We start from the raw sequence: 19,723 nt of genomic DNA, 5'->3' as shown, positions 1-19,723 counted from the left end.
TCCCCCCATCCTGGCGTTCCAAGGGGCTGGGAGGAGCGGGATGTGCCCCCCAGCCCCGCTCCTGGTGTCTGTTCCTGCTCCCAACATCCCTGGGATTGACTCTGGCTGTATATGTGGATGTCTATATTGGGGTACTGTGTATATTTTAGGGTCTGTCATGAGCATATCTGGTTATAAATGTGATCTATCAGGACATATCCATTTCTCCCACATCTATCCACTGCTGGCTTCCCAGAAATGGGAATCCTTTGGACTTTTCTGTGCTGCTCAGACTTTAAAAAGGAAAAATAAGAAAAAACATGATTAGAATGAAGTTGTTGCCTGTGGCATCTTCTCTTCTCCAGGACCCCTCCTGATGGTCTCCATGGGCAGGGGAAGCTGTGGTGAGCTGCTCTCGTGGTGTTCCATTATCCCTTCTCCCTCCACCATCTCCCACCAGGGACTTGTGTCCATTGGATTGGGAATATTGGAATAAATACCTTTGGAGGAGCAGCAGCTCCCCTGACCCCAGGGCTGTCAATGGCTGTCCATTGGATTGGGAATATTGGAATAAATACCTTTGGAAGAGCAGCAGCTCCCCTGACCCCAGGGCTGTTGGAGCACCCTTCCCAGGCCCAGGGATCCCGGGTGTCTCCCACTTGTGCTTCCCAAAATTCCTTCCCCAGGGATTCCTTTGCTTTTCCATTATGGATGAAGTGAGGAGAAAGGGGAGCTCCTGGCTGCAAAGACAGCAGGAAAATACTGAATTTTGGGGAAAAGAGACCCACTCACCCAGGGAAGGCAAACCAGGAGAGCAGGAGGCACACGGTGGAGGTAAACCCTGTGTTCTTTAACCCAAGGAAAACTTGGGCCTGGGGTGTTTGGATGAAACTGAGCAGGGTGAGAAGGGTTTTAAAAACCCAAAATCGTGTAAAGAAGCTGGGAGGAGCGAGAGGGGGCTCCAGGAGGATGCTTGGGACCAGCGTGCCAAGAAACCGGGAGCAGCCACAGGGAAGAGGCCGCGGAGGGGGATCGGCCCTGCGGAGCTCCAGCATCGCCGCTTCTCCTGCAGGTCCAGGCGCGTCCCCTCCGCGGCACCGGGCCAAGGAAAACACCGGCGAGCCGATCCCTCCCCGCGGCTCGGGGGCCGCTCTTCACCCCGGAGCCGGAGCCGGGGGCCCCGAGGCCGGGGCTGAGTGTGTCGGTACCGCCCGTATGGCGCTGCTGCTCGGGGCTGTGCTGCTGGCGGCGGGTGCTGCCGTGCCCGGGGCCGTTACCGGGGCCGTTACCGGGGCTGTGCCCGCTGCCGTGCCCGCGCCCCGGGAGCTGGCCCGCTCCGTGCTGGAGACTCACGGGCAGGAGCTGCGCCTGCTGCGGCTGCTCGGAGTGGCCAGAACGGTAGGAAAAAAGGGGTTCGGGGGGATGCTCCACCTCCGGATCATCCCACGCGGATCCCCACGGAGCTTTTCTCCCACCAGAGCTTCGACTGGGGGACCCACTTCAGCATCAACTTCACGGCCCGGCAGCCGCCCTGCCCCAAGCCCGCCCCGGATCCCCGCGGCTGCCGGGGCCGCCCGGGCAGGGTGAGCGTGGGGTGGGACCCCCCAAACCCCGGGGCACGCGTGGGGTGTCCCCCGTGTGCTGAGGTCGCTCTGTCCCCAGGTGCAGCGCTGCTCGGCTCAGGTGTCCGTGTTCACCTTCCTGCCCGACGTGCCGCTGTCGATGGTGGAGTGCGGCCGGGAGGCGGTGAGAGCTCCGGACCCCGTCCCCATCACTTTTGGGGTGGCATTTTTGGCTCTGGAGTGAACCCCCCTTTTTATTTCTCCCCGCAGCAGTCCGCTGACAGCGGCCAGCCCCGCTCCCCTGGCACCAACCCAGGTCACTCATCTTCATCCTCCTCATCCTCCACCCCATCTTCATCCTCATCGCGGCCTCGCCCCCGGCAGGGACCGTCCCGCCGCCCCCTGTCCCCAGCGCAGCTGCAATAAAGAGATTTCGGGGTCGGACCTGTGCGTGTCTGGGGGTGATGACGGTTTGGGGGACCCGGGGGGCACCCCCGGCCTTGGGCAACAGCGATGGGGCAACTCTGGGGTTGTGCAACCCCGCGGGCACCGACCTGACACGGACAACGTGTCACCACCACCCGAGGGGTGCTGTCCCCCAAATCCCCCGCACCCGGCCAAAGGGGGACCCCGAGGGGTTCAGATGCCACCGCCCATCCATGGGGACACCCCCGCCCTGCGCGTCCCCCCAAAAGAACGGCCACTCTGCGGCTTTGGGGCCGGGCGATTCCCGAGGGGCAGCCCCGGGGCGGGTCCCCAGTGGGGTGATAAAAGGGACCCGGGGGTGGCCGTGGGGACAGCGATGCCGAGTTCGTGGGTGCTGGTGCTGGCGGTGCTGGGGGGGGCCTGCGCCCTCCCCACCCCCGCGTCCCTCTCCTACGTGGAGGCGCTGGCGCAAGCCGTGGATTCCTACAACCAGCAGCCCGAGGTGCAGAACGCCTTCAGGCTGCTCAGCGCGGAGCCCGAGCCCGCCCCGGTGAGTGCCCCCCACGCGGGACCCCCCTTCCCCACGGGTGACACCCCCACCCCACTCGTGGTGCCTGACTGGGGCTGCCCAGGCTGACCCTGAGTCCTGCACGGTGAGTGCCCCCCACTCGGGACCCCTCATTTGTGACCATCACCCCTATTCCTGTCCCCCCACTCGGGGTGCAGAGTGTCACCCCACTCGGGACCCCTTATTTGTGACCATCACCCCTATTCCTGTCCCCCCACTCGGGGTGCAGTGTGTCACCCCACTCGAGGTGCAGAATGTCACCCCACTCGGGACCCCTCATTTGTGACTATCACCCCTAATCCTGTCCCCCCACTCGGGGTGCAGAGTGTCACCCCACTCGGGACCCGTTATTTGTGACCATCACTTCTATTCTATTCCTGTCCCCCCATTCGGGGTGCACAGTGCCGAGCCGTGTCACCCCACTCGTGACCCCTTGTTTGTGACCATCACTCCTATTCCTGTCTTCCCACTCGGGGTGCAGAGTGTCACCCCACTCGGGGTGCAGAATGTCACCCCACTCGGGACCCCTCATTTGTGACTATCACCCCTATTCCTGTCCCCCCACTCGGGGTGCAGAGTGTCACCCCACTCGTGACCCCTCATTTGTGACACCCCTCACCATCCCCACCTTGCGACCTCTCAGCGCTGCCCCTGAGCCCACACCAGCGATGCCACCCCAATGGTGACCCCGTCCTAGCGACACCCCTATCGCTGACCCCTGTCCTGTCACCTCCCCCTGGTGACCCGCCACCCACGCGTGTCCCAGGGCGTGGAGCTGAGCTCGCTGCGGACACTCAACTTCAGCATGATGGAGACGGAGTGCGCCGCCAGCGCCCGCGCCAACCCCGACGAGTGCGACTTCAAAGAGAACGGGGTGAGCGGGAGGAGGAGGAGGAGCGGGAGGAAGGGGGACACGGGGCCCGCTGCCACCCACGGGTGACACCGCGTGTCCCCCCAGGTCATCAAGGAGTGCTCGGGGCCGGTGCGGTTCCAGCAGGACTCCCCCGAGATCGATCTGAGCTGTTCCGACGCCTCCTCCGACGTGAGTGGGGCGACCCTACCCCGTGTCCCCCAAAAGGGACACCCCGAGGCTCCAGAGAAGGGTGGGGGGTCCTGGGTGGGGTCCCAAATGTTGGATTCTGGATATGGGGTCCCAAGTGTCCCTGCTGTGGGGTCCCTGGTGTGGGGACACGAGTGGTGTCTCTGCTGTGGGGTCCTGGGTGGGGAATACCCCTGGAGTGGGGTCCTGGGGATGGGGTCCCTGGATTGGGGTTCTGGGTGGGATCTTGGGGATGGGGTCCCTGGATTGGGGTCCCTGGATTGGGGTCCCTGGATTGGGGTCCTGGGTGGGATCTTGGGGATGGGGTCCCTGGATTGGGGTCCCTGGAGTGGGATCTTGGGGATGGGGTCCTGGGGATGGGGTCCCTGGTGTGGGATCCTGGGGATGGGGTCCCTGGATTGGGGTCATGGGTGGGATCCTGGGGATGGGGTTCCTGGATTGGGGTCCTCAGGATGGGGTCCCTGGATTGGGGTCCTGGGTGGGATCCTGGGGATGGTGTCCCTGCTGTGGGGTCCTGGGTGGGGAATACCCCTGGTGTGGGGTCCTGGGTGGGGATGGGGTCCCTGGAGTGGGGTCCTGGGTGGGATCTTGGGGATGGGGTCTCTGGAGTGGGGTCCCTGGAGTGGGGTCCTGGGTGGGGAATACCCCTGGTGTGGCGTCCCTGGAGTGGGATCCTGGGGATGGGGTCCCTGGAGTGGGGTCATGGGTGGGGTCCTGGGGATGGGGTGCCTGGAGTGGGGTCCTGGGTGGGTTTCCAGATGCGGGGAGCCCTGGGTGGGGTCCCGGGTGTGCTCCCAAGGTGGGGGGTCCCACAACCCTGCACCCCCTGACCCCCCATCCCTCCGGCAGCCGGTTCTGGTGCAGCGCGGCCGCTTCGGGCGCTTCCTGAGGAAGGTGCGGCGCTTCCGACCCAGAGTCAAGTTCAACGTCCACCTGAAGGGCTCCGTGGGGCTGGGCTGAGCAATAAAGGGGTCACCGGGAGTGGCCATGAGGGCACCGTGTCCTCCTGTCTCTGTCACACGGGGAAACTGAGGCACGGCTGTCACGGGGCTGATCCCCCACATCGTCCTCAAGGGGACGAGAAGTCGGATTGGGGACAGGGATGGTTCGCTCTGGGAGCCCCCCCAGGACCCCACCTGAAAAAGGGACCATTGTCATTGCCAGGGTGTCACTGTCCCCACAGAGTCGTTGTCCCCACAGAGTCGTTGTCCCCACGGTGGCATTGTCCCCACTACATCTTGTCCCCCCAAACCAGCAGTGATGGCAAAGGGAGATGGGGGGGACACAGGGGACACTCCAGGGAGCTGCAAGGGAGGGGCTGGGGGGGTTCAGGTCCTGAGGGGACCCCCTTGATGGACCCAGTTTGGGACAGGGGGGCCCAAAAGCGGCTGGAGCAGAGTCATGGCTGCAGCCCCCTGCGGGTGTCCCTCCTGTCCCCCCAATATTCCTGCGGGTCTGTACCCCACAAACACCTCTGTGGGGACCCCACAGACCCCCCAGGTGTCCTGGGCACAGGGAAGGACAATCCCAGGGCTCCAAGTCCCTGCAGGAGGCCGGTGCCAGGAGGAGACGCCGGTAGTGCCCGTGTTGTGCCCATTTTGGGGGAGCTGATCCCGCTCCCCCGGGACCTTCTGTCACCAGCACCGTCCCCATCCTCGTGTCCCCTTGTGGTGACAGTGGAGGGGCTGTCGGGGGGTCCCCGAGGTGGCAGCACCTGCAGGGGGGACCCTTTGCCTCTCCACAGCCTTGGAGAGGTGGAGGGACCCCAGATCTGCCCCAATGAGAGCACCCCACTCGTGACGTCCCCCATTCATGACCCCCAGGTGTTCCCAGCTCTCACAGATCCTTGGCGAGGCACGGGGGGTTTGGGGGGGCTGGGAGCGCTCGGGGGTCCCCACTGGGGTGCGGGGACACTCAGGGTGACACCAGGAGTGATGCAGGGAGGTTTATTGGCAGTGAAGCAGCTGGGGAGGGGACACAGGGAGGGGACACAGGGTGGGGACACAGGGTGGGGACACAGGGTGGGGACACAAGGTGGGGACACAGGGAGGGGTCACAGGGTGGGGACACAGGGAGGGGTCACAGGGTGGGGACACAAGGTGGGGACACAGCAGCGTCACCCCTCAGGGTTTGGGAACCTTGAGGTTGAGCCTGTCCCGGATCCAGATCCGACCACACTGGAAGAACCCCTGGAAACGTTGTTTGATCTTGCCAAAGAAATCCTTGATCTTGGATTTCCAGGTCCGGCCAAACTGGGAAAACAAAGAGCAGGGTCAGACTTTGGGGGGTGAGAGGGGACCTGGGGGACCCCCAGCAGCCGGGGGGACACGGAGCCATCCCGGCCCCTCCTCACCGCAGCCGGCGCCTTCTCGCAGGAGAGTTCCACCGTGGGCTGCTGCCCCTCCCGGAAAACGGAGCCCTGGCACCAGGTCACCACCTGTGGGGCACAGAGGGGACACGGGAGAGCCCAACCCCCTCGTGCCTCAGTTTCCCCACCGGATGGATAATCCCCAGCTCCCACGGGACAAAGCCTCACCCCGAGCCAGCGGCTCTTGCAGTTGCTGGTGGCCATTCCCGGTGACCGGCATGTGGTTTCCTCCAGGGTGAAGCTCAGCTCCTGCCGGCTCTGCAGGTCTGAGGGCTGGGAAAAGGGACAGGACCCATCAGAGATCCACCCCCCCCAGTGCCCAGCCCCACACCAGGCTGGAACCAGCCCTAAGAGGGGCCACATCCAGCCTGGAATGGGTCAGGCTCATCCCCGACTTTGCTGCGCTCAGTCCCTCAGGGGGTCAGCCCCAAAACAGGGCAGACCCACCCTGAGAAGGGCCAAATCCAGCACTGCCCACTCCTGGAGTTTCCCCTGGAAAGGGAGAGCCCAGCACTCACCCAGCCGGGCCGGGGCTGAGCCTCGCGGAGCCGCAGGACGTAGGGGCTGACGGCTCTGGCGTTGAGCAGCTCCACGGCCGCCGCCACCACGGCCCCGTAGCTCAGGGACCGCGGCGAGGACGAGGCCGCCGTGGTTCCTGCGGTTCCTTCCCACCCCAGCGTGGCTCCGTCCCGTCCCACCGTGGATCCGCGTGGCTCCGGCGTTGTGGCGGCTCCGGCCAACGCCAACCCCAGCAGCAGCCCCAGCAGTGGTGGCAGCGCCCGGCATGGCCCCATCGCGCTCCTGGATCCCGGTCCTGGATCTAGGTCCTGATCCCACTCCTGATCCTACTCCTGGGTCCCGGTCCTGATCCCGCTCCTGATCCCGCTCCTGATCCCGCTCCTGATCCCACTCCTGGGTCCTGCTCCTGATCCCGCTCCTGATCCCACTCCTGGGTCCTGCTCCTGATCCCGCTCCTGGGTCCCGCTCCTGGGTCCCGCTCCTGGGTCCCGCTCCTGATCCCGCTCCTGATCCCGCTCCTGGGTCCCAGTCCTGGGTCCTGGTCCTGGATTCGCTCCTGGGTCCCGGTCCTGGATCCCGCTCCTGGGTCCCACTCCTGGATCCCGCTCCTGGATCCCGCTCCTGATCCCGCTCCTGGGTCCTGGTCCTGGATCCCGCTCCTGGATCCCGGTCCTGGGTCCTGGTCCTGGATCCAAGTCCTGGGTCCTGGTCCTGGATCCAAGTCCTGGGTCCTGGTCCTGGGTCCCGCTCCTGATCCCGCTCCTGGATCCCACTCCTGGGTCCCGCTCCTGATCCCACTCCTGATCCTGGTCCTGGATCCCAGTCCTGGGTCCCGCTCCTGGGTCCCAGTCCTGGGTCCCGCTCCTGGATCCCAGTCCTGGATCCCAGTCCTGGGTCCCGCTCCTGGATCCAAGTCCTGGGTCCCACTCCTGGGTCCCGCTCCTGGGTCCCGGCCCTGCTCCCACCAGGCCGGCAGAGCTTTTATGGGAGCCGCCGTGGGCGCACCGGGGCTGTCACACGGGGACGTTCCAGGGGGATGAATCTGGCCAGGAGCCCAGCCCAGCCCTGCAGTCCCCAGGGCGGTGGGGATGGCTCTGTCACCTTCACTCAGAAGGGAGAGGCCTCAGGGTTTGGGGTCCCCCTGCCACGGGGGTCCCCAGGGGAGGGAATGTGTGACCGGGGGTGACAGCAGGGACAAACATGGCCTGTCAGATGAAGCTCCTTTCTGACCCAGAGATGGGACAACTGAGAGGTGTTTGAACAAGTTTTATTCCATTTTCAGTCTCATGTGGAGGGTGAGACAATGCAGATGTTATAATTCACGCCATCACAATCAGAAGCCAATTATTTCCTAATTACAACACATTATAAGTGTTTCTTGGCTTATCAGCTTTTGCCACACCATACTGTAAATGCCTTAATGCCAATCCTCTAAAATTACCCCTCAGGGGTCCCACTACAATGCATCGTTCATAGTTCTATTTCTCAAAAATATTTAGTCTTACTTACAAATCTGTCCTTTAAAACTTGTTTCTGGCTCCATTTCTCTCTCAGCAATGTCTGTCCTATTCCATGGCATTTCAAAATCCAATCAAGTAATTACCCTAAGTAAATAATTCTTTAGACACATTCCACATGGGAAAAACAAGGAGCAGAAATAGAAATTGTTTTCTCTTTCTTTCCTCTGTGCTCTTCTATGAAAAAAACCTTGAGAGAGAGAAGAATGTGCCTGCCACAGGTCAGGTTCTTCTCCCAGGGGACAGGGACAGGACAAGGGGAAACAGCCCCAGGCTGTTCAAGGGGAAGTTCAGCTGGATATTGGAAAAATTCCATCCCCAAAAATGGTTGGCCCAGCTGCCCAGGGCCGTGGTGGGGTCCCTTCCCTGGGGGAATTTAAAATCCCTGTGGAAGTGGCACTTGGGGACATGGTCGGGGTGGCCATGGCAGTGCTGGGGACGGTTGGACTCGATCTCTGAGGACTTTTCCCCTCGATTCTCTGAAGACTGATGGGGTTTTCCAGCCCGGGGGTGATTTATGGCCTGTTCCTCTCTGCAAACAGGGGAGCAGGAAGCTCCAGGAGGACACCCAGGATCCTGCCCCGAGGGTGACCCTCAGCTCAGGGCGCCCTGGAGCCACCCGGCAGGTTTGGAGCCAGGATCAGTGGAAAACATCCTCATAAATCACTCATAAATCACACGGGGACAAAGACTCGGGGTGGGGGTGGCACCTGGAAGTCCCCAGGGAGGGATGGCATCTGTCACTGCCCTGCAGCAAACCCCACCCCACCCTGGAACATTCCGGGTGCAGCCAGGTCCAACTTTCCATGGAGGTGGGTGGGATTATCCTGCACCACATCCAGGCTCACCTCCAGGGATGGGGATCCAACACATCCCCAGGGATTGATTGGTCTCGCTGCTTCCCTTCAAGTCTTTCCCAGTTCCTTCCAAACTGTCTCCCAGTCCTTAAAAATTCCCTTTAAATTCTGTAATTCCTTCCAAATTCTTCCCCTTTCCTCCCCAGATTCCCTCCAAATTCTTCAATTCCTTCCAAATTCCTCCCAACTCCTTCCAAACTCCTCAGTTATTCCCATTTTCCCCATGTATCCCACCTAGGATTTAACAGCAAGAGAAAGAGTTTCAAAATAGATGTAAAATTATTTAAATTTCATTTTTAGGCGCTTGTCCCAGCCCTGAGCAGGCTCCAAAAAGCAACAAAATCCTGGGAGGCCATTTTGGGAATAAAAAAGGGAAAATTTAGTGAGTTTTCTTCGTGAAATTGTGATTCGTAGAACGTCTCCCACCTCTGACAGGGACAGTAAATCCCACCCAAAAACCAAACCCTGAGCCCTGAGCTGGGGAAATTCCTTGCTCGTAAATCTGACTCTGGGTTTATTTGCCCTTCCCAGGGTTGAGCTGTCCCTCCTCATTCCGGAACCGCCGCGGGTTTGTCTTGGAGCCGTTCCCACAGCCAGACCCTGCTCCCACCTGGGCACTGGAAGGTTCCCAGCCTGAGGAGGGGCTGAGACTGGGGGGGCTTTAAGGTCCTTCCCCCCCAGCAAGTCTGGGATACTACAGGGAGGGCACGGCTGGTCCATCACGGAATCATCCTGGAGTGGGTCGGGTTGGAACGGAACATAAATCCAATTCCACAGCACCTCTGCTATGGCAGGGACACCTCCCACTGACCCAGGCTGCTCCAGCCTGGCCTTGGACACTGCCAGGGATCCAGGGGCAGCCACAGCTGCTCTGGGAATTCCCAATTCCCAATCTCCCATCCATCCCTGCCCTCTGGCAGTGGGAGCCATTCCCTGTGTCCTGTCCCTCCATCCCTTGTCCCCAGTCCCTCTCCAGCTCTCCTGGAGCCCCTCCAGGCCCTGGCAGGGCTCTGAGCTCTCCCTGGAGCTTCTCCTCTCCAGGGGAACATTCCCAGTTCTCCCAGCCTGGCTCCAGCCCTGGAACAGCTCTGGGGCCTCTCTGGATCTCTCCAGCGGCTCTGTGTCCCTGCCCAGTCCGTGCCCGGTCCGTGCCCGGTCTGTTCCCGTTCCCTCCCCTGTCCCTGCCTGTTCCCTGTCTGTTCCCGTTCCCTGCCCGTTCCCTGCCTGTTCCCTGCCCGTTCCCGTTCCCTGCCCGCTCCCTGTCCGTTCCCTGCCCGTTCCCTGCCCGTTCCCGTTCCCTGCCCGTTCCCTGTCCGTTCCCTGCCCGTTCCCTGCCCGCTCCCTGCCCGTTCCCTGTCCGTTCCCTGCCTATTCCCTGCCCGTTCCCGTTCCCTGCCCGTTCCCAGCCCGTTCCCTGTCCGTTCCCTGCCCGTTCCCTGCCCATTCCCTGCCCGTTCCCGTTCCCTGTCCGTTCCCTGCCCATTCCCTGCCCGTTCCCGTTCCCTGCCCGTTCCCTGCCCGTTCCCATTCCCTGCCCGTTCCCATTCCCTGCCCGTTCCCATTCCCTGCCCGTTCTCGTTCCCTGCCCGTTCCCTGCCCGTTCCCGTTCCCTGCCCGTTCCCTGCCCATTCCCTGCCCATTCCCTGCCCGTTCCCGTTCCCTGTCCGTTCCCTGTCCGTTCCCTGCCCGTTCCCGTTCCCTGCCCGTTCCCTGTCCGTTCCCTGCCCGTTCCCTGTCCGTTCCCTGCCCGTTCCCGTTCCCTGCCCGTTCCCTGTCCCTGCCCGTTCCCTGTCCGTTCCCTGCCCATTCCCGTTCCCTGCCCGTTCCCTGCCCATTCCCGTTCCCTGCCCGTTCCCGCCGTATCCCGGTTTCCCGCTCCCGGCCCGTCCCTGGTTTCCATGGTAACAGCACCGCCCCGGTCTCCATGGTAACAGCGCGCAGGGGGCGTGGCCACGCTGCGCAACGCGCGCCGGCGCTTCCACGTTAAGCCACGCCCCCAGCCTCGCCTCGCGCTCGACCCGGAAGCGGCGCGTTCCCGCGCTCATCGGACGCCGCCATGTTGGGAGGCCGCGCAGCATCCGGGCAGCGCGGCGGGCGCTGTGATTGGCGGTGCGCGGCACGTGATCCGCAGCGCGCGCTGCGATTGGCTGGCGGCGCAGCCGCATCCCCTTAGTGCGGGCGCGGGGTCCTGAGGGGTACCCGGGATGGGGGAGGATCACGGAAACCCCCGGCACTCAAAACATGCCTGGAGCCGCGACAAAGCGGCTCCCGAGACATTTCATCGGCGTTGTTGGCTTTAGAGTCCCGTTTCACCGCCCGCCAGCACTGCCAGGCGGGAATGTCCTTACAGGAATTGCGGAGTCATGGAATTGCTGAGATGGGCAAAGCCCTCTGACATGCCCGAGTCCAAGTCCAGCACTGCCCCATGGCCCCAAGTGCCACATCCACAGGGCTTTTAAACCCCTCCAGCAATGGGGACTCCACCCCTGCTCTGGGCAGCTGGGCCAGGGCTGGAGAGCCCTTTCCAAGAGGAACATTCCCAATATCCCACCTGAACCTGCCCTTGAGGCCGTTCCCTCTTGTCCTGTTCCCTGGGAGCAGAGCCCCACTCCTCCTGGCTCCAACCTTCCTCCTGGGAATTGCAGGAGCCAGAAGGTGCCCCCTGAGCCTCCTCTTCTCCAGGATGAGCCCCTCCAGCTCCCTCAGAAGGATTTGGGGTCTAGAGGAGAATGCTGAAAGCCCCAAATCAACAGCCCCCAGCTGCCAAAACCAGCACCAGCCATGGCAGGAGCATCCCCAGTTCAGGCATCCCAGATTTTCCCCAGGCCAGCCCCAGTTCCATGGAGAACTGGCAAAGTGAATGGATCCACGGTGCTCAGTTTGCTTGGATCTGTTGGAGCTTCCTTCTGTCCCCAAAACAGCACCTGGCCCCTGGGAGGGCACTGGAGAACATCCCAGAAATCACCTTTTCCTTGTAATGATCCAATTCAAGAGGTTCCAAAAGCTGCTGGGAATTCAGGTCAGGCTGGATTTCCCAGGAAAATGCTTCTACAGGACTGGAACTAAACCTTCCTGTGTCCTTCCCTATATCCAACCCAACCCAACCTGACCCTCCCTGGCACAACTCAAGGCTGTTTCCCCTCATCCTGTCCCTTTTCCTTGGAAGTGTTGGCAAATATACAACTTTTAAAATTCCTTTATTTTATTTCTCAGTCAGGCTCAGTTTGCTTTTGCCTTGGAGAAGGGAATCAGAGTATTTTTTGAGGGTACTGTTCCCCTCTGTTAGGCGTGATAAGCTTAGCATCTCAACAAACTGGGAATAGCCCCAAAAACACCCAAAATTATAACAAGCATCAGCAAACATCAAGAACATCTAACCCAGAATGCTGGGGCTGGAAAGGCTGGTAAAGAAATTTGTGAGGGTTTCATAAACATCAGAGGCAAAAAAATCCTGGTCCAATAAGAAACCAAATTCTGAGAACTCTGCAATTTGGGACCAATGAACATTTAACCAATGGATTTCTGTTTTGAACTAGACAAAGTTTAAGAAAAAATCGAGTAAAATTTGCATGTAATGGAATTATTTTCTCTGCACAGTTGGGCCACATGTGGGTGAAATAATTTCTGTTACACATCCCAGCCAGAAATAAGGAAATGCCTTGATGTTCTAACACCAAAAATGTTGGAGGGTCTTTGTTTTTCCCGTAGTTTCAGTGACAGGAGCACAGCCTGAACCCTAGTTGGTTTTTAGAGATGGATTTAACATCCCTTCCAACCCAAGCCATTCCAGGACTTCAGGATCCCATGCTCACTTTTCCTTCTTTCCTCCTTTGAGCCACACGAACCCTCCCTTTTTCCACTGCTTTTCTCCAAAGCCTCTCAATCAATCCAGTTCAGGACAGGCCCCACGTTCCCAGTTTCACCTCCCTTAATCCGCCTCTGTCACGTTTCTCCTCCTGAACTCCCCAGAACTGGGGGGATTGAGAGTTGTGCCTCAGGGAATCCTATTCCAATTTCCCCCTGGAGTCAGCACTTCCTGATCTCCGTCAAGTTGTCGATCTGGATGACAATGGGCCAGATGCTCTTCCCCTGGGAGACCCCCTGGAGCTCAAACTTCTGGCATATGGAGTCCAGTATGTATCTGACTGCCCTCATCACATTCCGGAACACGTCCTGCAGTGACACCCCCTCCAATTTCTGGGGTTCCACACATCCTTCAAGTTCCTGGCTGGCACCTGGATGCTCCAGAGGCTTTGCCCCCTTCTCCACTCCTGCAGCCGGGATTAGGGTAGGGGGTGAAGGCTCAGTTCCCAAAATTCCCTCTGGGACACACTGTGTGTCTGATGTCACCCCCTCGGCATTCCCGGCGCTCCAGAGCTGGCACGGTGCGGCCGTATCCATCGGAGGACAAACCCCAGGGTTCGTCCCCTGCGTGGCATCGCCACAGCTGGAGCGGCCTCTCCACGGAAAGCCCAGCCTCCAGTAGGGCTGGTAGCGCCGCAGGATCTCCCTGGCTCTCCGGACCCTCCTGCCCCAGTGGAACTGCCGCCACGCCAGCCGGCGGCGTGCGGCCCGGATGTCGCTGGCCCCATGGCTCCTCCCGGCCTGGCGCTGCCGGCAGTAGTTGTGTTCCCACAGGCAGCAGGGCTGTGGGTCGCAGGGCGTGCCCGGCTCACTCCGCAGGCAGTAACCGTGGTCCTTCGCCACCGCCGCTCTCAGCTCCTCCACCCGCGGCTCCTGGGTTCCCGGGAGAAGTGTCGCCTCTCCCAAGGTGTGTCCATGGTTTTGGGCATTCCCTTGATTCCTCTCCCCAGGGCCATCCCGCAGCTGTTCCCAAGGATCCAGGCTCTGCTGTTCCATCGTGGAATGAGGCAGGAATGTCTCACTGTGGGTTAGGTCTTCCGTGAGTCCAGGTTTATCCTCCACTTCCTCCTTCACAAGCCATGGCTGGGCTTGGCTCCCCACTCCACTGTCTGCTTCCAACGGGAATTCGCTCCTTTCCTCGTGACAGGCAACCTTCTTCTGGAAGCTCCTGTCCTGGAGACACCGCAATGTGCCTGGTCCTGCTGGGAGAGAGGTAGGAAAGGGTTGGATCCTTCCTGGCTGAAGCAGGGAGAGGAACATCCCTTCTTCCCACTCCAGGGCTACCCTGGCTCCACATCCCAACCTCTGCCAGAAGGCAGGGGAGCCCTGCAGTGGGAGAAGCCCTGGGAGTGGCCCACGGATGGGGCTGGAGCAGGACTCACCTGGACACGATGTCTCCAGCCCCTGGTCCCTGCTGGTTCTGGGCCACCAGCCAGAGGAAGGCTCCTCCAGCCAGCTCCTTGCATGTCCTGCAGGGAAAACAGCAGATGTCACCAGCCAGGTTGGAAATCCTGACTCACCATGGCCATGAGAAAGAAGGAAGAGCTCTGTCCTTGTCCCCACCAGGAATCCTGACTTCTCCACAGCCACGGGGATGGAGCAGGAAACCCTGACCCCATCCTGGATGCAGATTCCATCCCTCGGGGTCAGGATGTTGTTGCTCACCTGGAGATGAGCAGATCCACGGCTCTTCCCCACGCTCCAGCCGGTGCAGGATGTCGGGCTTGGGGCCTGGATAACCTGGGAATGGGACAGAGGGCATTGGACTGTCCATGATTCCAGGAAAATCAAGGACTGGGACACCCCAGCTGTGCCTCACCGTGCATGGAAACACCTCTGGGATGTGGGAAAAATGAGGGAAAAAACGCAGCTGCTGCCAGAGAGGGATTTATTCCTGAGAGCCCTGATGGAAGTGTGGCAAGGTCCACAGCTTCCCAGTACCACTGACAGGCTTTCCCAGCTTTCCAAAGAATGTCTCCTGCTCATCCAAGGGGTGGGATATCCTACCGTGCTCCCTGATCTTCGGGAATCATTTCCAGGGCTGCTCAAACCGAGACCCAAATCATGCCTTTTCCAGCACTAAATTCCCTGATCAGCCCCTAGAAGGGAAAACTCCTCACGGGAAGGGTTGTCCAGCCCTGGAGGGATTGGAAAGCAGTGTGGATGAGACACGTGGAGACATGGATTAGTGGTGGCCTGGGCAGTGCAGGGGAACAGTTGGACTTGGGCATCTCCAAGGCCTTTTCCAACCTCAGCCACTCTGGGAATGTGATTCAGCGCTCTGGAAGCTGCTGGGGTGGGATCTGAGGGAAGCCCTGTCCAGGACGATTCTCAGGATTACCCAGAGAGATCAGCATCTCGTAGGTGTCGGACACGACGTCCCGGTACAGCTCCCGCTGCCCCGCCGTGAGTGCGTCCCACTCAGCCCGGCTCAGGAACACCGTCACGTCCTTGAAGGTCACCGGCTCCTGCCACGGGGATCAGGAATCACAGCTTCCCTCAGGGATCAAATCCTCCCTCAGGGATCTAATCCTCCCTCAGGGATCATATCTTCCCTCAGGGATCACACCTTCCCCCAGAGATCTAACTGAGATCTAATTCTCCCTCAAGGATCACATTTCCCCTCAGGGATCACACCTTCCCTCAGGAATCTAATTCTCCCTCAAAGATCACACTCTCCTCAGGGATCTAATCCTCCCTCACGGATCACACCTTTCCTCAGGGATCACACCTTTCCTCAGGGATCTAACTGAGATCTAATTCTCCCTCAAGGATCACATTTCCCCTCAGGGATGTAATCCTCCCTCAAGGATCACATTTTCCCTCAGGGATGTAATCCTCCCTCAGGGATCACACCTTCCCTCAGGAATCTAATTCTCCCTCAAAGATCACACTCTCCTCAGGGATCTAATCCTCCCTCACGGATCACACCTTTCCTCAGGGATCACACCTTTCCACAGGGATCTAACTGAGATCTAAATCTCCCTCAAGGATCACATTTCCCCTCAGGGATGTAATCCTCCCTCAAGGATCACATTTCCCCTCAGGGATGTAATCCTCCCTCAGGGATCACACCTTCCCTCAGGAATCTAATTCTCCCTCAAAGATCACACTCTCCTCAGGGATCTAATCCTCCCTCACGGATCACACCTTTCCTCAGGGATCACACTTTTCCACAGGGATCTAACTGAGATCTAATTCTCCCTCAAGAGTCACATTTCCCCTCAGGGATGTAATCCTCCCTCAGGGATCACACCTTCCTCAGGGATCTAATCCTCCCTCAGGGATCACATCTTCCCTCAGAGATCTAACTGAGATCTAATTCTCCCTAAAGAGTCACATTTCCCCTCAGGGATCTAATCCTCCTTCAGGGATCTAATCCTACCTCTGGGATCACACCTTCATCAGGGATCTAATCCTCCCTCAGGGATCACACCCTCCTCAAGGATCTAATACTCCCTCAGGGATCACACCTCCCCTCCCAACAGGGAAAGCCTTTCCCAGCCCAAAGGATCTCCCAGGACATGAGGCCATGGTTGGCGCTGTCCCAGGAAGGCGTGTTCCCCCCTGGGCTGGGAATTATGGATCTGGGAGAAGGACAGGCTGGAATCCAGCGCCAAACACCGGAATCCGACACCTTGGGATGTGTTTTACGGTTCCTACCGCGAGCATTTTGTGATCCCCATGGGATTGGGATAGTCAAGGACAGCTCCAGGTCACCTGGAGCTGGGCTGGGGGGACATTCCCAGCAGCCTCCCGTGAGCCCCATCCCAGGAAATCCCTCGGGAGCCATCCCAGTGAGGATGGGGGAACAGGGGGCAGAGAAAGGGAGGGGAGGGATGTGGGGGGGAAATGTGGGGAGTTGACAGGAGTTTTGGGATGGGGGGTGATTAGGGGGATGGAATGGGGGTTTTTAGGGGCTGATGGGGGTTTGGGCAGTGATGGGGGTTTTGGGGGGGTGATGGGGTGGGATTAGGGGGATGGAATGGGGGTTTTTAGGGGCTGATGGGGATTTGGGCAGCGATGGGGGTTTTGGGGTGGGGGGTGATGGGGGTGGGATTAGGGGGATGGAGTGGGGGTTTTTAGGGGCTGATGGGGATTTGGGCAGTGATGAGGATTTTGGGGGGTGATGGGGGGGGGGGCGGAGGCGAGGGCTGCCCGGGGGTCTCCCCGCCAGCTCCCGGCTCCTACCTGCTCCTGCCCCGCCATGGCGGCCGGGGGGCCCCGCGGGTCCCGGGGGTACCGGGGGGTACCGGGGGGGTCCCGCCGCCTCTCCCGCACGCGCTTCCGGCACAGGCCCGGCCCTCGGCGGAAGCGCCGCGGTGACCCCGGCCCGGGAGGCGGGACCGGAGGCGGGGCTAAACCCAACCGGAACGGGAACGGGAAGGGGAAGGGGCAGGAGAACGGGAACGGGAAGGGGAAGGGCCGAGTGGCCCCTCCCAGCCGGGCCTGCCCATGTGTCCCTCCCCCGAGGCTCTTCCCTCCCGTTCCCTGCCCGCTCTGGTGGCCTTTGGTCTCCAGAGTCAGCGATTCTCCCGAAATCCCAAATTAGCGTGAGAATCCTGAGGTTTTCCACCAAAAATGCACTCAGATATGGTCCCCGCTCCGTGTTTTCCCATGTTCATGTTCCCCGCTGCCCACACATCCATCCCTGTTGGCTCCTGGATTCGCCTCCTCCAGATTTCACTCTTCTCACGGATAAATTTCCCAATGATTCCATATCTCCTGTGTGCAGCTCTTCCATTATTTCCTTCCCGCCAACCCCATGCAAGTACTCTCCATCTACCCCCCGGAATTCCCTATGGAATTCCTCTGTCCTGCCTGGACCCTTCACGTCTGCACCACCAAAAGCCAGAAACATGGAATGAATCACATTCCATCGTATCCTAGGGATGCTCAGGAGTGGTCAGGACTAATTGTTCATCACTAAACGCATACAGTGAGCCTGGTTTGGTTTAACAACTATCCCAGAACCTGGAATTATGGGCGTTCCAGAAGCAGAATCTGGAATTGCTGTTGGCAAGAGACGGGATGATCCTTAAATCCCCTCCCAGCCCAGGCCATGCCAGCATTCCAGGACTCCTTGAGAGGGCCGCAGGAAGAGCAGGACCCCCAGGACAGAGTTTTGGGGATAAGTTTCCTCCAGCCCATCCCTTATCGGGAGCCAGCCCTTTGCTCTCCCTGTGTCCGGCAGCTCCGGCTGCGAGTGACCTTTCCAGGGTCACCGTGGTGACATCGGGGCCAATGTCCAGGCAGGGCAGTGGCCGCAGTCCCGGGACAGCCGCGGTGGCACCATGAGGCTGTTGCTGCTCTGCGCCGTGGCCGTGGCCGTGGCCGGAGTGGCCGGAGCTGACCACGGCGACTCCGGGATGGCAGCGGGGAGGAGAGAGGTCGGTTGTGCGTGGAGACGGGTAAAAGTGGGAATAACGGGGCTGGAATGACAGAGCTTGGCACGGCCTGCCCCCTCTCCTGGCCCCACACCAGGACAAATCCCGGGCGGTGGCTTTTCCAGCCTCCCTGTCCCTGCCGGGATGGGCTCGGCATTCCCGGGCCGCAGCCCCCCGCAGCCGCGGAAGATCCCGGGGAGGGCACGGCGGGATGGGGTTCCCCGGCATTCCCATCACCTGCCAGTCCTGCCTGCATTCCCGCCCTGCGCTCTGGGAGATCCCGGTCCCCATCCCAGCCTTCCCTCCACAGGGCCGGCGGCGGCCGCACAGACCCTGCTCCGGCTGCTTCTCCGTGCTGAGCGAGGTGAGCCGGGATGCGATGCGGGAATGCGGGAATGCGGGAATGCGGGGTTGGGGAATGGGGGTGCCCACACCCGCGTCTGTCCCGCAGGAGTCGCAGTGGATGCCCTGGAATTCCCGGGAGGAGGATGCGGCTCAGCTGGGCAGGCGGGCTCGGCGCGGGAAGGGACTGGAGGTACCGGAGTGTGCCCGGGAATGGGGTGGGGATGGGGATGGGGATGGGGATGGGATGGGGATGGGATGGGATGGGATGGGATGGGATGGGATGGGATGGGATGGGATGGGATGGGATGGGATGGGGATGGGATGGGATGGGATGGGATGAGATGGGATGGGATGGGATGGCATCTCCATCTTCCGGGCTCCCTTTGACACCACGCTCCCTCCCACAGGCCAGAGCCAGGAGGGAGAGCCCGCAGCCGGCCCAGCCCGCCAAACACCCCGGGCGCATCCTGCTGCTGTGACAAGTGACAGCGGAACCCCAGCAGCAACCCAGGACCGGTGGGGACCCCCCGGCAGCCCCCGCGGGACATTTCAGGAGTGACTGAGCAGCCGAGAGCGCGGTGGAAACAATGCCGGAGCCTGGGAATGCCGCTGGACACCGGGAGCAGCCCCACGCCAGCAGAGCTCAGCTGCCCACTCCCTGCTCTGCGCTGAGCCCCCCACGCTTCCCACCCCCCAAAATGCTTCTGAGGCAGCCGCCCCCACTTTGCCAAGCCCCCAAATAAAGCTGACACATCAGAGGGAGTGGATGTGTTGGGGGGACACACGCAGTGTGGGTGACCCCCGACAGAGCCACCCCGTGCTGGGCTGGGCTGGGTGGCACTGTGGGGACACTGGGGACAACAGGGGTCGGAGCCAACCCGGGGGGTGTCTGTACAGGGGGATTGCGTGGGGAACCTCCAAGGGTGCTGGTCCTGGGGGTCCCTCAGGAATGTCAGTCCAAGGGTATGGGAGGATCCCCAGAATTCTGGATCACAGGGGTGGCGAGATCCCCCAGGAACGCTGCTCCCAGGGGAGGTGGGGCTGGAGGACCCCCCAGCGATGCTGTTCCTGGGGGTCCCGCAGGGCTCCCAGATCCAGGGAATGGCAGATCCCCAAGGATGCTGGATCACAGGGATGGGGAGATCCCGCGGGAATACTGATCCCAGAGGACGTGGGAGCTCCTGGGGGTCGCGCAGGGCTCCAGTTCAGGGGAATGGCGGATCCCCAAGGATGCTGGATCACAGGGATGGGGAGATCCCGCAGGAATGCTG

General features: G+C 60.8%; 3 protein-coding genes across 5 annotated transcripts; 1 reads left to right on the top strand and 2 right to left on the bottom strand.

The window, feature by feature from the left end:
* The first annotated feature begins 942 nt into the window (after window positions 1-942).
* On the top strand, window positions 943-4,591 carry CAMP (cathelicidin antimicrobial peptide). Of its 2 annotated transcripts, XM_072925233.1 has the most exons (7): window positions 943-1,377; window positions 1,458-1,562; window positions 1,642-1,725; window positions 1,812-2,517; window positions 3,302-3,409; window positions 3,494-3,577; window positions 4,445-4,591. In XM_072925233.1, exons 4-7 carry the CDS (start codon window positions 2,185-2,187, stop codon window positions 4,553-4,555), a joined length of 636 nt encoding a protein of 211 aa, XP_072781334.1. In that variant the 5' UTR covers window positions 943-1,377; window positions 1,458-1,562; window positions 1,642-1,725; window positions 1,812-2,184; the 3' UTR covers window positions 4,556-4,591. The 2 variants fall into 2 exon arrangements, with proteins under 2 accessions (XP_072781334.1, XP_072781335.1); XM_072925234.1 differs by having other exon boundaries at window positions 1,198-1,562.
* Window positions 4,592-5,718: 1,127 nt separating this feature from the next.
* LOC121469387 (cathelicidin-B1-like) lies at window positions 5,719-6,757 on the bottom strand. Its single transcript, XM_041714269.2, has 4 exons — window positions 6,482-6,757; window positions 6,132-6,236; window positions 5,949-6,032; window positions 5,719-5,847 (listed from the first exon to the last, which is right to left on the bottom strand). The coding sequence occupies exons 1-4, from the start codon at window positions 6,755-6,757 to the stop codon at window positions 5,719-5,721; spliced, it is 594 nt and encodes a 197-aa protein (XP_041570203.2).
* Window positions 6,758-12,034: 5,277 nt separating this feature from the next.
* LOC115494074 (uncharacterized) lies at window positions 12,035-17,256 on the bottom strand. 2 transcript variants are annotated; one of them, XM_030266931.4, is made up of 5 exons: window positions 16,912-17,256; window positions 15,062-15,188; window positions 14,386-14,460; window positions 14,103-14,189; window positions 12,035-13,922 (listed from the first exon to the last, which is right to left on the bottom strand). In XM_030266931.4, exons 1-5 carry the CDS (start codon window positions 16,927-16,929, stop codon window positions 12,883-12,885), a joined length of 1,347 nt encoding a protein of 448 aa, XP_030122791.4. In that variant the 5' UTR covers window positions 16,930-17,256; the 3' UTR covers window positions 12,035-12,882. The 2 variants fall into 2 exon arrangements, with proteins under 2 accessions (XP_030122791.4, XP_030122792.4); XM_030266932.4 differs by having other exon boundaries at window positions 12,035-13,919; window positions 16,912-17,081.
* Window positions 17,257-19,723: the final 2,467 nt, after the last annotated feature.

This window comes from Taeniopygia guttata, chromosome 2 (assembly GCF_048771995.1).
Source record: "Taeniopygia guttata chromosome 2, bTaeGut7.mat, whole genome shotgun sequence".
NCBI classification, from domain to species: Eukaryota; Metazoa; Chordata; class Aves; order Passeriformes; family Estrildidae; genus Taeniopygia; species Taeniopygia guttata.
This window is presented reverse-complemented; position numbering and strand designations above follow the sequence as displayed.